Source organism: Schistocerca piceifrons, chromosome 9 (genome assembly GCF_021461385.2).
Source record: "Schistocerca piceifrons isolate TAMUIC-IGC-003096 chromosome 9, iqSchPice1.1, whole genome shotgun sequence".
NCBI classification, from domain to species: Eukaryota; Metazoa; Arthropoda; class Insecta; order Orthoptera; family Acrididae; genus Schistocerca; species Schistocerca piceifrons.
In genome coordinates, this window is record NC_060146.1 from 32,259,230 (window position 1) to 32,276,082 (window position 16,853).

General features: G+C 43.0%; 1 protein-coding gene across 1 annotated transcript in view; it reads left to right on the top strand.

Annotated features, from left to right (window-relative positions):
* LOC124716892 (disheveled-associated activator of morphogenesis 1) overlaps nucleotides 1–16,853 on the top strand; it is a 415,554-nt gene that overhangs the window by 363,275 nt on the left and 35,426 nt on the right. The window contains exons 19-20 of the mRNA XM_047243447.1: nucleotides 1,645–1,840; nucleotides 9,143–9,316. Of these exons, the coding sequence (XP_047099403.1) occupies nucleotides 1,645–1,840; nucleotides 9,143–9,316 (370 nt within the window). The remainder of the gene's footprint in view (nucleotides 1–1,644; nucleotides 1,841–9,142; nucleotides 9,317–16,853) is intronic.

Here is a 16,853-nt window from a genome sequence, read left to right on the forward strand (position 1 = left end):
AAGGTGTGAAATTCCTTTTAGTCGCCTCGTACGGTAGGCAGGAATACCTCGGGCCCGCAGGGGGGGGGTTTACACATTGATAGCAACTGACTGAAGTATCAAAAGGATAACATCTTTTGTCATCAATCTAAAGAATGTCAAGAATAATTTCAAAACATCCAATGAAAAAGACTTCAGTCTGAAATCGCACCATTTGTTCAATGGAGTTAAGTGCAGTGTGAGGTAGCAATGTGTAATAACAGGCATTTCTTTCAGATACTAGAAAAAATCTAACCACTGACCCTAAAGTTACTTAATATCAGACAAGAAAAACTTTGAGCGAGCTTGCAAAATAAGCAGCACCATTAGGAGATGGACAATTACTGACCTCCTGTTCTGAAAAATCAGTCATATTTTGTTGTTGATTCATTCCATTGAGGGGGAGGAGGAGGACCCTTAGAGAGGTGGAGTGAGTCAAAAATATAAGTGAACAAATAGAAGCAACTCTTAGAAATTTAATCTGCACCCTGTGTTAACAATAAACTTATCACTGTACTGCTTAATATTACATGTGCCTATGCCGGTTAAATTTAACTTAGTATATTAAAAGGAGAATCTCTGCATTGAAAAAGCCACTACTTCCATTAGATAGTTACTGTTTATCTTCTATTGGTAGCTCAACATTTACTTGAATGTATTGGCATTTTGCTAAGAAAATAATAACCAACGTATGTGACAGTAGAGGCCTATTTACATAGCTCAATTACTCCTCTTACGGCTTTGCAACGAATGCTGCTACTTGCTGTACAACTAATAGAAAATATCAGTCTTATAATCTAGATATTAATTAATTTGCAGAAGTGGTTAATCAGGTATGTGTTATATTTTCTTGTGAATTTGTAGAGGTTTTCTTAGTTTCTTGGTTTGTAATAGAGGGCAGCATGTTGGATTCTTTTATACCAGAGAACATAACTTCACTCTGAATGTTAGACTATGAGGCAAACTACACGCGAAATTATTTTTCAGAATGAGATGTTTACTGTCCCACAATATACAAAATTAAATCAGTGCTTTATTGTATAGGAGACCAGTTAGTGTTATATTATTCTAAATTATAGTTTTAGGGTATTTTGGTGTCATACAATCTAACTATAATACATTATTTAATATCATACATTACACGAGTATTAACAATTCAAATAAACTTTTTGTAGCTTTACATATTTCAGATCCTTTTGCTGCATCCAAATCAAGAATTACTCTGATGAGTAATTGCACTTTCAGGCTAGCATTCCGACATATTTCTCTTCAGCAAACTACACACTCGAACTTATTTATATTTTTACCTTACATTTTGTTATAAATCTTCATTCCCATACACTGTGGAGTCAGAGGAAACAGCTGTAGACAATGAGTAGGAAGCATGAAGATATGTTTAATCCTAATACTGTGGACCTTGTACTGTGACTGTGCAGTCACCGTTCACTTTAAAGTGGTTTTTATTATCAGCAACAAAAAAAACTGAAGAGTAAATGTACTAGGAATTTATGGAGTTCAGTTGTTGATGATGATGATGATGATAAGAACTGTTTATTTTGCATAAATAATAAAACTGAAGCAAAGATATCAGAAAAATGAAGTTAACCAGTTGTGACCATTGCACAGTATGGGGGAACTCGAGAAGGACATGTCGGCGCTGAGGGGAGGCCTGAAGGAGGTGGAGCGGGAGATCGAGTTTCACCGATCGCAGGCATCTGTGGTGCCAGGAGACCGCTTCCTGCCCATCATGAGGGAGTTCCTGTCCTCTGCCACCTGCCGCTTCTCGGAACTCGAGGACCTCTTCCAGGATATGAAGACACGGGTTTGTCATTTTCCTCACTATCCTGTTATTAGTGGCTGATAAATGATAACCACCCAGCACGAAATGTGTGGGGTTCGAGAAGGTGTGCCAGCCCTGGATTGAATCCAATCTGGTCAACTACTGATGAAAGGCCAGTGTGCAGGCCAGCCTGGACGTGGTTTTTAGGTGATGTCCCACAACCGACTAGGTTAATAATGGGCTGGTACTTACGTCCTGCCTCAGTTACAATATCTGTAAACATATAAAAATGTTTGCACTCTTTCACATCAATAAAACTAGGTGCGGACAGTTGTGATACACAAATTCCGTCATTGGGGAGGAAGGAGGGAGGGGGGGGGGGGTAAAGAGATGGCAATGATGGCAATAGGAAGGCCATCCAGCCATCCTCCTCTATCATTAACAATGCCAATTCCAATAATTAGCTTGCCGACTTCATGTGGACATAGGATAAAAACGAAAGAAAAAGAATAAGATTCACCCAACAAGTTATCACTTGAAGTTTCTTTCTTTAATTCCAGTCTATAATCACAACCAAACTGTTGTCATACTTTCCAGAATGAGATTTTCATTCTGCAGCGGAGTGTGTGCTGATGTGAAACTTTCTGGCGGATTAAAACTGTGTCCTGGACTGAGACTTGAACTCGGGACCTTTGCCTTCGCGGGCAAATGCTCTACCATCTGAGCTACCCGAGCACGACTCACACCCCGTCCTCACAGCTCTACAATTGCCAGTACCTCATATCCTACCTTCCAAACTTTACAGAAGCTCTGCTGCGAAACTTGCAGAATTAGCACTCCTGAAAGAAAGGATATTGCAGAGACAGAGCTGTGAAGATGGGGCGTGAGTCATGCTTGGGTAGCTGAGATGGTAGAGCACTTTGCCCGCGAAAGGCAAAGTTCCCGAGTTCGAGTCTCAGTTCGGCACACAGTTTTGATCTGCCAGGAAGTTTCACATCAGCACACAATCTGCTGAAGAGTGAAAATCTCATTCTGGAAACATCCCCCAGGCTGTGGCTCAGTCAGGTCTCTGCAATATCCCTTCTTTCAGGAGTGCTAGTTCTGCAAGGTTCGCAGGAGAGCTTCTGTAGAGTTTGGAGGGTAGGGGACGAGGTACTGATTTATAAAGCATGCTGTGGAAGCGTAACTGTGAAACAGCCTGTAGCTGCTTCTTGTGACACAGTGGGATAGAATGATTGGGGACTTGCCCATTTGCTCTTCAGCTTGCAGATGCACTAAGGAGGGAAGTGCTTGACCCCAGTGTGGTGACTTTCCTTCCGTCATGCTTCTATCCCCCAGCCCATTACCATCCCAGAGTACAATTTACCACTTATGGCTATAATGCACTCAGGGCCGTATTTAGATTGTGTGATGCCCCTATGGAGTAATTTATTTTATGTTCCCCTTACCTAAACTTCACCACTGATATTTGTTTACGAACTACCAACACTAAAGCTGTGTAATCATTAACTTCAATTCTAAAGTGTACTGAACTATTTAAATATGTAACACAAAGAACACGTGAAAGTTAAATACTAAAAAATAATAAAATAATCACTACATAAACATCAAACTTTGACACAATATATGGTATAAATACGAAGAAAATCATTATAGCTTAATACCCTATACCAAAATTATTTCAGTTAAATGTGAAATTTAGTCAAGTCCCAAATACATGATATAACACTATGCAATTAACCTTCTCCAAAATATAGCAAATTTAAAGAAATTACTTCCTCCTTACTTTTGTACTTGCAAATTCATTTCATCCTGAAAATCCAGACTGAGTGACATGTCTGTGGGTAGTACTCCAAGTCATTCTTGACTTTCTGTCATCTGTAGATAATTCTCAATCAGTGTTAAAACAGAAAAGGACATTTCAGTTGAACATTTTTGTTGCTGGAGTACAGTTGTAAATCCTGAGTGCTGTGTACACATTTGGATAGACATCCCCATTTTTTTGTTTTTTAAAGCGACACTGCACAGAGATATGAAAGATGACAATTCATCACGATCATCTTCCAGACAACAGAAAGCTTATAAAATGTATACATTCTGCACCGAAGTTGTTCTCTACATCAGAATTACAGATGGCTCAGTTTCTGCGACATCATAAATTTGAATGGCTTCTAGTTCGGTGATACTTGAGAGAAATGAAAATCTGAAGTTACATTCTCTGTAAACATTAACTCTGTTCTGTAACTCATCCTGAAGAATTTATATAAACATAGAATACGATATTTTCATTTCTCTCCAGATCTCAACCCAGTCTGATCCTGTTTCTTCTTCAGGACATTTGTGTTCCTATTCTGAGTCAGATGGTTCATCAAAGAATTTCTTTCATTTAATTTTCTGTTTATTTTTTGCATTCTCAATAGATGAAGGAAATGGAACTGATCCCGTATTCCTGATCACAGTAAGTTTCTTTCGAGCTGAATCCTTGAGAATTGAAAAGATGTATGAAGCTCAGCTGTTAACATTACAAGAGTGTCATCTATACATGTAGTAATTTCTACATCTTCAGCTTGCAGTTTTTTCATTGCTTTGCTACACCCTTGCAGAATGCAACAAAACACTGTCACGAAAGCTACCTCAGTACTACTTTCTATGATGACCTTCAGCTTCACATCCAACACTACCACTCTCACTTTCTGAAATTTTTCTTAATGCAGAAAACACAGCTTTCCAATCTACATTCAAACGTCCTCACAAGCACGCCATCGTGTTGTAGACAGTGGCTTCAGTGTCATACTCGCAGAATCAAAAAAATGTTTCCAAAACATTTCATCTGCCAGTAGAATGTACAAAGAAGTTGTGTAACCCTTGAATTAACTACAAAAACCGTATTGCAGCTGAGTAGCATTGTGCAGCTCATGACCCAGCCAGATTCAGTGAGTGAGCCAAACGTGAAATGAAGAAAATTTGATTATTTCGGTCCTTGAATCTTGCTTGCAAGTTTGCACCAGACATATTGGCTATGTTACCTTATGACTATCCTTTACAGTTATCAAAGTTCAGTCCATGTAGTTCTAAAGCATTCAAAACTGCTTCAAAAAGCTTCTCTAGTATGACCTGCATTTTTTTTCTTAAAAATAAATAAATAAAGGACAGGAATCTTTCAGTTAAGAGCCCATCGTCATTTACCTATCTAAATATTATACCTAACTGATCATTTTGGGATATATCAGATGTAGAATCTATAAGACTGAAAAAAATTTACAAGAAATAACATCAGTACATACTTTTTTGGTCACTGACATCCCCATTAGACATGTTAAATCTTCATAACTTGCTGGTGAAAAGTATGAAGTAAATTCTGTTCCAGGGTTACCAAATCATGCTATACGGTCAGCCAAAAAAGAATCATGCTTCACATTTAATTCCAGGCACACCATGAAATTTCCATTTTTCTCACAGGCAAATGAACACCTCTGTCTCCATGAAATGCTACACCTTTAGAAGCTAGCTTCTCAACTACCGAAACAACTTTTTTTTAGTATATTCCTCCAACATGTAACTTCATATTCGTGCTGGGTGAGCAACAGTTTGTCATTTCTATTCATGTAGTTTCCTCACATTTTTCCAACATTAACAAGTAGTCTCTGTGAGAGGTAGAACTTTCACATTCGGCTATTCATATTCCAACATGGCTCCAGTCACTGAAACCAGATGTTGCAAACTCAGGTGCTCATCAAATAATTCATAACATGCACAGAACAATGATCCGTGCCTAGGAGAATATAGCAGATATTCACGATTAATGATTTCCCCATTCACGAAAACCCTTTTCAACTATCTTTTGCTCCAGCATTGCCGAGATCCTTCGGCGTATCGCCACGAGGACATAGAAAAATTAGCATTTTTGTTATGATTAATACCATTTTTAACCAAATAATCCAATGTCTGGTCATTGTTTTCCCAATTGGTCATTACTTGGCATGGGAAACTTCCTCTGCTTTATAGCATGCAGGCTCTTGACATCCTTCTGGAACTCGGAAACCTTGAACTTCTGCACTCTGTTTATGATTTAGAACTTTTAAGTTTATCTGCACTTACAGAGCTACACTGTTCATTGTTACTGTTTTGAACCAAAACTTCACCTGAACGTTCAGAGCCACACGGTTCACTTTCACTGTTACCACTAATATATGAGTCCAGCCGCTAAGTTTTCTGTTGAAGTTTACAATCCCTCTGTCCTTTTTCTTCAGCTTTCTTTTGACATGCAGCACCACTTAACCTAGATCATCTATCCATACCACTACTGTGTATTGCAGGAAAAAAAACATCAGTGATATAGAGAGTTGGAAACTGAACATACACATGACTGCCGACTATCCAACCTAATGTGGCGGAAGGTCAAGCTGGACAACAACAAAACTGGAAAGGCTGGAGTTTCATAAATTGTCTCTTCCGACCCCAGCAGTACCATTAAATACACCTATTTTTCATACTGAATCCCAATTTTATTACAATTTTTTGATTTCAGTAATCACTACAAGTTTTTTTTGTTTATCACCTATTTCAGATTTTTTAATTACAACACAAAGGACTGAACAAAATAACAGTTTAGCAATACATGCACTTTGGGTGTCTGCTATGCAGATGAAGAAGTATCATTTTTTTGAAGAGTGGTTCCCGTAATTTATTTAATATTATGACTCCAGATGTGTTAGAAGAACATAAACTGCATAAAATATTTTGAAAGACCACATACCATTGTAGCCGATGCCCTGGTGAAGTAGAGCACATAAAAAAAATTAATCCCCACTTTATTACGGAGAAGTATTATTACGATATTAATGAAGTAGATCGGATAGCCTAATGCCAGATGGTCATGAGTCATATAGTCGAGAGTCCACTGTACTTTGGTTGTATCAAGTACAACAGAACCAACTTCACTGCAACCAGTTAGTAATTGAATTATATACCTTAATCTTAAGTTGATAACTGTTTGAAATGGTGTGTTGCATATGACGGAAACATAACCATGAATGGATGCAGAACTGAAAAACACACTACCCACACGATTACGTGGACAGTAAGGCAGTGTCACACAGAGAGCAGGCTGCGTGTGCGCTCAGAACACTCTGTTGCCCATTGAGGCCGGCTGTGGTCAAACATTGTGCAGTCAGGTCATAGCGATCCAGTTGTCGGATAGCGCTCGTTCCGAATGTGTCAGTCTCTTAAAAAGACTATGTCAGATGCATTTTTAAATGAGTTTGAGTTGGGATTGTCTTGAATGAGTGTGCATAAAAAAAATAAAATAAAAAAAGCTGTCATATGTTCTAGCTCACACCTCTCTCTGTTACTGTCTCTGGCGTACTGATAATTTGTGACTGCAACTACATCTTCATTTATTTATTTTCATTTTGGCTTTTTCGCCAGACTAACTGACATTATGGAATCACTATGATTCTTCCTCTAGATCCCCATCGTCAGGAAATAGTTCCTCTGACTCTACAACATTTTATGATATACGATGTGGTGACATTGTGTCAGGTAGAAACTACAAATGACCTGCCCTTGGCAATTTCTGTCACTTCTTGGATGAATCTTTCTCTCCATTTATGCATTTTAGGCATTTGCTGCAAGTCTCTCATAGATTCTTCCATTTTGCTCGAACAGTCTCATCTTTCAGTCAAGCCTTATGCAAATTCTTTTATTTCATAGGATGCATTTTGTTGCACATATTTGGTCACTGCTGATTCATACCACACCACCGCTTTTTAATTCCACATTGGAAGGTCAACCGTCTCTAGCTTAGTCAAATACGTGTCAAAAAGTCTACAACGTTTTACAACCACTGTATTTACCTGAACCAGCAGAAGAAATCAGGAAGAAAACTGAGACGGGATTGATGGAACTGTGGCAATTTCCTAACTGCACTGGCATGTTAGAATGAAGTTTTCTAAAAAAAACAGTAGCTTACAATATTTTTGTTACAAAAACTTCTTTCAGTTGTCCTGCTCAGAGTTATTGATCACAATGACAACTCTGTGGTTATCGATGTGGGCAGCTATGACAGACACTGTGATAGCACAAGTTTTCAAAACTCGTGCATTTTCCCACAAATTCATAAGAGGAAAAGGTATTCGCAAGCAGTTTTCAGTAAACAAATATGCAGGGGTCACTGTGTGGTGGACACCTTCAGTATGCCTGTACAAGAGTGAGCAGTCTTTTTAAGACCTATAGACTTAGAATCGATACTGCAGAAGCTGTTGTCAAAGCGGCAAACTTGTAGCTTAAATTGTGCTACAATGACACCACTAGTTTGTACAAGCACGTTGTTATTTAAACTAAACCATATTGTTCACTCCAATATCCAACTGATGCTAGATCACTTATTTATAAACAAGTGGGAAAAAAAGCAACCTGTTTTATATACACTCACATCAGTTTTCTATCTCGTTGCCTCCTTTTCCATCACAATTTTATAATCACAGTGTCGTATATCGTGCAAAAATACATTTGTGTGCACCAACTCAATCAGTCTTGCTGTTTCTGGCAACATCTTTCACACACTAGTCCACTACGAACTTTATAGAAAATCACAACCTGCCAGCTGCACTCCACAGACAAGGGTCGTCTAGCACGGGTGCCCGCCTCCTGTCTGACCAGGACGATGCTGTAGCATGCAGCATGGGCACCATGGCAAGTGCCCATGCAGGTTGTGCATTCCCTGTTTGACAGCCTTAATATGCTCGTACATGTAAGACATTATACAGATGGACTAGTAGTAAAATCTGAGTTTATGATGGCTACAAAAATTTGTCACCATATTGCAAATAAATAATTGAATGCCTCAATCCTGATGCAATGAACATAAAAATAATACTTAAAAACTTTTTTTAAGTGGCAACATTTTGCCGCCCTGTGAAGCTGCACGTGTTGCACCTGCCTAAATATGGCCCTGAGTGCACTTAGTTAAGAACAAATATTAAATGTGCATATTACATCTGACTTCATTTAACAATAAACATTAATTTTATAGCATTAAAACACTATTTTTTATAATTTGCAATTTCTTCCATCCCCTGCATCATCAAAATTATTAGTCCTAGAAAGAAATGAATATGAAATTTTTGTAGGGAAATTAATGTTGTACTGGGACACATTTTCACTAAACGTGTCTCCCCCCCCCCCCCCCCCCCCTCCCCACACACACACAATTTTTTTGGTATGTTTTTCATGGCTCTCCCTCCCACCAATATACAAAAATATGTGAGTGCATCAATTATTTCCCATAATTTCCTACATGGAAAGACGTAATGATTGCTTGAATTTCATCTTGTTCGTTCACAGTTTGATCGGGCTGTCCGGCTATTTGGAGAAGATAATGCTGCATCAGTACAGCCAGACGAGTTCTTTGGTATCTTTGATGCCTTCCTGAATGCATTCAATGAAGCTCATCAGGACAATGAGAATCTCCGAAGACGGAGGGAGGAAGAAGAAAGGAGAGCAATACAGGAAGCAGAAGTAAGTAAAACATACGGCAATGTATGTATCAAATAAGAAATGTTAAATTTTGTTACTGTGTAGTCTTTAAGGTAACTCTTTTGCAGTAGCCATTATAAGGAAACATTTGGACTTGTGAGAGACATAGTATTTAAATGTGTGACACGTAAAATGCATCACTTATGACGAGCATCTTCAATTTTGTAATTTTATCTTTAAATGCAGTTAGAAGTCTGTATTCTCTCGATGCAGTTTCTCATTGCCACTTATTGAGACCACTGACATGTTTCACAACATAACAAATGGTGTTCCAATAATCAACGACAGAATAAATTTGTCCAAGAACTGGGCTTTGTGCACTTCATATGTGACTGGAACGGGAAGAAATCATAATAACTTTTACAATGGGACGTACCCTCTGCCACGCACCATACAGTGGTTTGCACAGTATAGGTGCAGATGTAGAATTGCTGTTATATGTTTGTATCACACGATCCCACACCAAAATACATTTCTAGTAAATCTCTGTTACTTGGTAAATGAAGACAACCATAAAGAAGAAGGGAAACATACAAATTTGGAACAAGACCAACACAAGATATTCCATCTCACTGACTGTTACAAGCACAGATTTATTTTATTTTTTTGTGTCAGAAGCCCACGCCTACTACAGTAGTACAAGCTTATATGCCAAGATGATGAAGAAATTGATGAAATGTATGATGAGATAAAAGAAATTATTCAGATAGTGAAGGGAGACGAAAATTTAATAGTCATGGGTGACTGGAATTCGAGTGTAGGAAAAGGGAGAGAAGGAAACATAGTAGGTGAATATGGATTGGGGCTAAGAAATGAAAGAGGAAGTCGTCTAGTAGAATTTTGCACAGAACATAACTTAATCATAACTAACACTTGGTTCAAGAATCATAAAAGGTGGTTTTTTTTTTAGGGCGCAAAACTTCTATGGTCATTAGCGCCCGGTCCCTGACTTAGGAAACAGTAAAAAACCGAAATTGAAAACCCGCAGCAACGGGAACGAAAGTCATAAAATTGGAGAAACTAAAGGCAGAAGGAAGGCTTAAAAATCCACTACAGAAAGGGGTTGGTTGTCCCCAAAAAAAGCCTCAAATGACTGACGTCATTTCACTGGCACTAATAAACTTGAGAACGCGATCGGCTGAGCGCGTGTCATCTGCTAAAATCGACAATATATCAGGCGATAGCTGTAGACGGGAGCATAACGGATTAAAATAGGGGCACTCAATTAAAAGGTGTCTTACCGTCCACAGCTGAGAGCAGTGGGGACAGAGTGGGGGAGGATTGCCGCTTAAAAGATCTCGATGGCTAAAAAGACAGTGCCCTATCCGGAGTCTAGTTAAAATTACCGCCTCCCGAGGACGCGTTCGGGAGGAAGAGGTCCAAGCACAAGGAAGAGCTTTTATGTCCCGCAATTTATTATGGGTAAGTGTCGACCAATGCGTGTGCCATAAATGAACAACACGTCGACATAGAACGCTCCGTAGATCGGCGAAGGGAATCGATTGAATAACTGGCCGAGGAAGAGAGACTGCAGCCTTGGCTGCAATATCGGCCGCCTCATTTCCACAGATACCAACATGTCCCGGGAGCCAGAGGAACGCCACCGAGACGCCCCCCAGGTGGAGCAAGCGCAGACTGTCCTGAATCCGGTGGACCAGAGGGTGCACAGGATAAAGCGCTTGGAGACTGAGGAGAGAGCTGAGAGAATCTGAGCAGATAACGTATTGTATCCGCTGATGGCGGCGGATGTAGTGGACAGCCTGGAGAACAGCATAAAGCTCCGCAGTATAAACCGAACACTGGTCGGGAAGCCGAAAGTGATCTGGGGTGTCGCCAACAATATAGGCACTCCCTACACCTAACGATGTTTTCGAGCCGTCGGTGTAAATAAATGTGGCGTCCGTCATTTGTGCACATAGAGCAGCAAATGCCCGACGATAAACAAGTGAAGGGGTACCATCCTTGGGAAATCGACAAAGGTCAAGGAGCAGGCAGATCCGGGGATGGAGCCAAGGTGGTGCTGTACCCAAAGTTGTCAAGAAGGTTTTAGGAAAGCGGAAGGAAAGAGAATGGAGCAGTTGACAGAAGCGGACTCCCGGTGGTAGTAGGGAGGAGGGGCAGCCTGCATACCCTACATCAAAGGAGGCGTCGAAAAAAATGTCATGGGCTGGATTAGCAGGCATGGAAGACAGATGGCTAGCATAACGACTCAGAAAGACTGCTCGCCGATTGGACAGTGGAGGTTCAGCAGTCTCAGCATAAAGGCTTTCCACAGGGCTGGTGTAAAAAGCTCCAGACACTAAACGTAATCCACGGTGGTGGATGGAGTCGAGACGCCGAAGAATAGACGGCCGAGCAGAGGAGTAGACTATGCTTCCATAGTACAATTTCGAGCGCACTAAGGTGCGATAGAGGCGGAGAAGGACCACTCGGTCCGCTCCCCAGGAGGTACCATTCAGGACACGGAGGGTGTTGAGGGATCGCAGACAGCGAGCCGAAAGATAGGAAACGTGGGAGGACCAGCACAGTTTTCTGTCAAACGTAAGACCCAAGAATTTAGCGACGTTTGAAAATGGAAGGTTGACAGGACCTAGATGTAAGGAGGGCGGAAGAAACTCCTTACTTCGCCAAAAATTAACAGAAACGGTCTTACTGGGAGAAAAACGGAAGCCGGTTTCAATGCTCCAAGAGTGGAGGCGATCGAGACATTCTTGAAGACGTCGTTCAAGAAGGCTGGTCCGTTGAGAGCTGTAGTAGATCGCAAAATCGTCCACAAAGAGGGAGCCCGAGACATCAGGAAGGAGACAATCCATAACTGGATTGATGGCAATGGCAAACAGTACAACACTCAGCACGGAGCCCTGGGGTACCCCGTTTTCTTGGAAGAAAGTACGGGAGAGAGTAGTGTTCACCCGCACCCTAAATGTGCGCTCTGCCATAAATTCGCGAAGAAAAAGGGCCAGCCGACCTTGAAAGCCCCAAGAGAACAGTGTGCGGAGAATGCCTGTCCTCCAACAGGTATCGTATGCTCTCTCCAGATCAAAAAGTATTGCTACTGTTTGGCGTTTCCGGAGAAAATTGTTCATGATATATGTGGAGAGAGCAACAAGATGGTCAACTGCAGAACGATGCTTTCAGAATCCGCATTGGGCAGGTGTTAAAAGACTGCGGGATTCCAGCCACCACGCTAAACGGTAATTCACCATACGCTCCAAAACCTTACAGACACTACTCGGGAGAGAAATGGGGCGATAGCTAGAGGGGAGATGTTTGTCCTTTCCAGGTTTCGGAACAGGAACGACGATAGCTTCCCGCCATCGTCTGGGAATAGTACTGTCGGTCCAAATTCAATTATAAAGGCGAAGGAGGTAACGCAGACTATGGGTTGATAAATGCAGCAACATTTGGACGTGGATACCATCTGGTCCTGGGGCGGAGGAGCGAGAAGAAGAGAGTGCATGTTGGAGTTCCCGCAAGGAGAAAACAGTATTGTAGCTTTCGAGATTTTGAGAGGAGAAAGCAAGAGGTCGCACTTCCGCTGCATATTTCTTCGGGAGAAACGCTGACGGGTAATTTGAAGAGCTCGAAATCTCACCAAAGTGCTGACCCAACGAGTTAGAAATTGCGACGGGGTCCACTAATGTGTCATGCGCGACAGTGGGCCCAGAGACCGGGGAGAAACTAGGCGCGCCTGAGAACCGTCGAAGCCGACTCCAAACTTCCGAGGAGGGAGTGAAGGTATTAAATGAGCTAATAAAGAATTTCCAGCTTGCCTTCTTGCTATCGCGGATGACACGACGGCATCGCGCCCGGAACTGCTTATAGCGGATACAGTTGGCCAAAGTAGGATGGTGGCGGAAAACGCGGAGAGCACGTCGCCGCTCACGTATTGCATCACGGCATGCCTCGTTCCACCAAGGAACTGAAAGGGGGGGGGGGGCAATTCGGAGGTGCGTGGTATTGAATGTTCCGCAGCTGTTAGAATAACGTCAGTAATATGTGTGACCTCATCGTCGACACTGGGAAAGTGATGGTCATCGAATGTCGCTAGAGGCGAAAAAAGTGTCCAATCGGCTTGGGCAAACTTCCAGCGTCACGGGCGCATGTAGGGCAGTTGAGGCTGCAGTCTAAGGACACATGGAAAGTGGTCACTCGAGTGTGTATCGTCAAGGGCGAACCATTCGAAGTGCCGAGCTAGCGGAACAGTACCGACCGCGAGGTCCAAATGAGATAAATTTGTCGTGGCGGCAGACAAAAATGTAGGGACCCCAGTGTTGAGGCAAACTAGATCTGCTTGGTGGAATACGCCTAGCAATAGTGAGCCACGTGGACAAGGATGTGGAGATCCCCAAAGCGGGTGGTGGGCATTGAAGTCCCTAACCAGCAAATATGGGGGTGGAAGCTGACCAAGAAGATGAAGGAGATCAGCTCGTGCCATTGGTGTGGACGATGGAATGTATACAGTACAAAGAGAGAACGTATATCCGGAAAGGGAAAGATGGACGGTGACAGCTTGGAAGGAAGTGTTTAAATGGATTGGGTGATAATGGAGAGTTTCATGGAGAAGAATCATGAGTCCTTCATGTGCTGGAGTGCCTTCAACAGAGGGGAGATCATATCGGATGGACTGAAAATGAGGGAGAACAAAGCAGTCATGGGGACGCAGCTTTGTTTCCTGAAGACAGAAGACGACCAGCGAGTAGGATCGTAAGAGGATCGACAATTCATCCCGGTTGGCTCGAATACCGCGGATATTCCAGTGGATAATGGACATAGGGTGAACAGAAAATGGAGGAATGTGACCAAGGTCGCTGTCAACTCAACGACTGCTCTGAGCTTGCGACCGACAGCATGGAATGGCATTCAGCCGAAGGCAGAAGATCCTGATCCATAGGTTGGTCAGGAGCAGCTCCTGCCACCAGCGATCGGCCGCCAGCAGTGCGCCTCGGCAACACAGAAGACGGCCGAGGACGATTTCCGCCAGGTGGTGCTGTAGATGGGACACGCCTTGGCGGAGAAGGAGAGGAACTGGTTTTCTTTGTAGCCTTCTTGGATGTATGATGTTTAGAGGAAGGAGGAACCGATGGTTGGGAAGTTGCCGTACGTAAAAACTCTTCACGAGTATGCTCTTTTTTCGAAGTCTTGGTGTCTGACTTTTGGGCTCGAGATTTAGCAGAACTCGACGAACGGTGAGCCAGAGAGTGGGCATGCGAAAGTCGTGAGGTTGAACGGGCGATCTTTGCGCTGGCCGATCTGACGACCGTGGCACTAAAGGTGAGGTCGCAAGTCTGCGTGGCCGCCTCTTTTGTTGGCCGAGGAGAAGCAAGTACAGTGCTGTAATTTCCTTTCTGAGGCACGGTGGGCTGTCGACTGGCGAATAATTTTCGAGCAGGAAAGGTCGACACCTTTTCCTTTACTCTAATTTCCTGGATGAGCTTTTCGTCCTTAAAAACGGGACAATCTCGAGAGGAAGCAGCGTGGTCACCCATACAGTTGATGCAGCGAGGGGATGGAGGTGGACAAGCACCCTCATGGGCATCCTTGCCACACGTAACACATTTGGCTGGATTGGAACGGGACTGGCTGTTGTGATTGAACCGCTGACACTGATAGCAACGCGTAGGGTTTGGGACGTAAGGGCGAACGGAAATTATCTCATAGCCTGCTTTGATTTTCGATGGGAGTTGAACTTTGTCAAGTGTCAAGAAGACAGTGCGGGTTGGAATGATGTTCGTGTCAACCCTTTTCATAACCCTATGAACAGCCGTTGCGCCCTGGTCAGACAGGTAGTGCTGAATTTCTTCGTCAGACAATCCATCAAGGGAGTGTGTATAAACGACTCCACGCGAGGAATTTAAAGTGCGGTGCGCTTCAACCCGGACAGGGAAGGTGTGGAGCAGTGAGGTACGCAGCAATTTCTGTGCCTGGAGGGCACTGACTGTTTCTAACAACAGGGTGCCATTCCGTAATCTGGAACAAGACTTTACAGGACCTGCAATTGCATCGACACCTTTCTGAATAATGAAAGGGTTGACAGTGGAGAAGTTGTGACCTTCGTCAGACCGAGAAACAACAAGGAACTGTGGCAACGATGGAAGAACTGACTGTGGCTGGGACTCAGTGAACTTACGTTTGTGAGCAGACATAGTGGAAGGTGAGGAAACCATTGCGGAAGAGTCCCCCATGATTACTGGCGTCTCCGATGGCGCGCTCCTCCCTTGTGGGGGCCCTCTCTGAGGGGACTCCCGCCTTAGGTGATTGTTCACACCTCAGGTCACGCCTCCCGACAAACGGACGGAGGGACCAATCGGCACTTTCGGAAGGTATCAGCTCGGGTAATCACCCCTCCCTGGGCCTGGCCGTTACCCGGGGGTACGTACGTGTCCTACCTGTCTACCCAGGACGGGGAATTACGCGTTACACCGTCACCGGCTACGCATGGAAGTGCGTGGGTCGGCCTTCAGACACGCACAGGGAGGAAGAAAGAGAAAGGGAAAGGAAAGAAGAGAGGTCTCAAACGCCGCAGCGGAGAAAAGGGTAAAGAGAAGAGGTAAGGAAAAGAGAAGGACAAAGGAAGGATGAAGACATACAAGCAAGGAAGGCGAAGAATGCGGTACATTTACAAGCGTCCGTCTCCGGACGTAGGCACAAACCATACTCCCAGAGGGGGAGAAAGGGAAGGAAAGAGCCAGCAGTGTGGGGGGGGGGGGGGGGGGGGGGCGAAGATGGGGGATGGGGAAGGATGCGGAAAGGGAAGGTATGCAGCCCGGAAAGGAAGGAAGGCCACATTAGCTCGGGGTCCCGTGCTCGCTACGCATGTATCCACAAAAGAGTTGTGGATCCCCTGGGGGGTAAAAGAAGGTTGTATAAATGGAAGAATCCCGGAGATACTAAAAGGTATCAGATAGATTATATAATGGTAAGACAGAGATTTAGGAACCAGGTTTTAAGTTGTAAGACATTTCCAGGGGCAGATGTGGACTCTGACCACAATCTATTGGTTATGAACTGCAGATTAAAATTGAAGAAACTGCAAAAAGGTGGGAATTTAAGGAGATGGGACCTGGATAAACTGACTAAACCAGAGGTTGTACAGAGTTTCACGGAGCGCATAAGGGAACAATTGACAGCAGTGGGGGAAAGAAGTACAGTAGAAGAAGAATGGATAGCTCTGAGGGATGAAGTAGTGAAGGCAGCAGAGGATCAAGTAGGTAAAAAGACAAGGGCTAGTAGAAATCCTTGGGTAACAGAAGAAATATTGAATATAATTGATGAAAGGAGAAAATATAAAAATGCAGTAGATGAAGCAGGCAAAAAGGAATACAAACGTCTCAAAAATGAGATCGACAGGAAGTGCAAAATGGCTAAGCAGGGGTGGCTAGAGGACAAATGTAAGGATGTGGAAGCTTATCTCACTAGGGGTAAGATAGATACTGCCTACAGGAAAATTAAAGAGAACTTTGGAGAAAAGAGAACCACTTGTATGAATATCAAGAGCCTAGATGGAAACCCAGTTCTA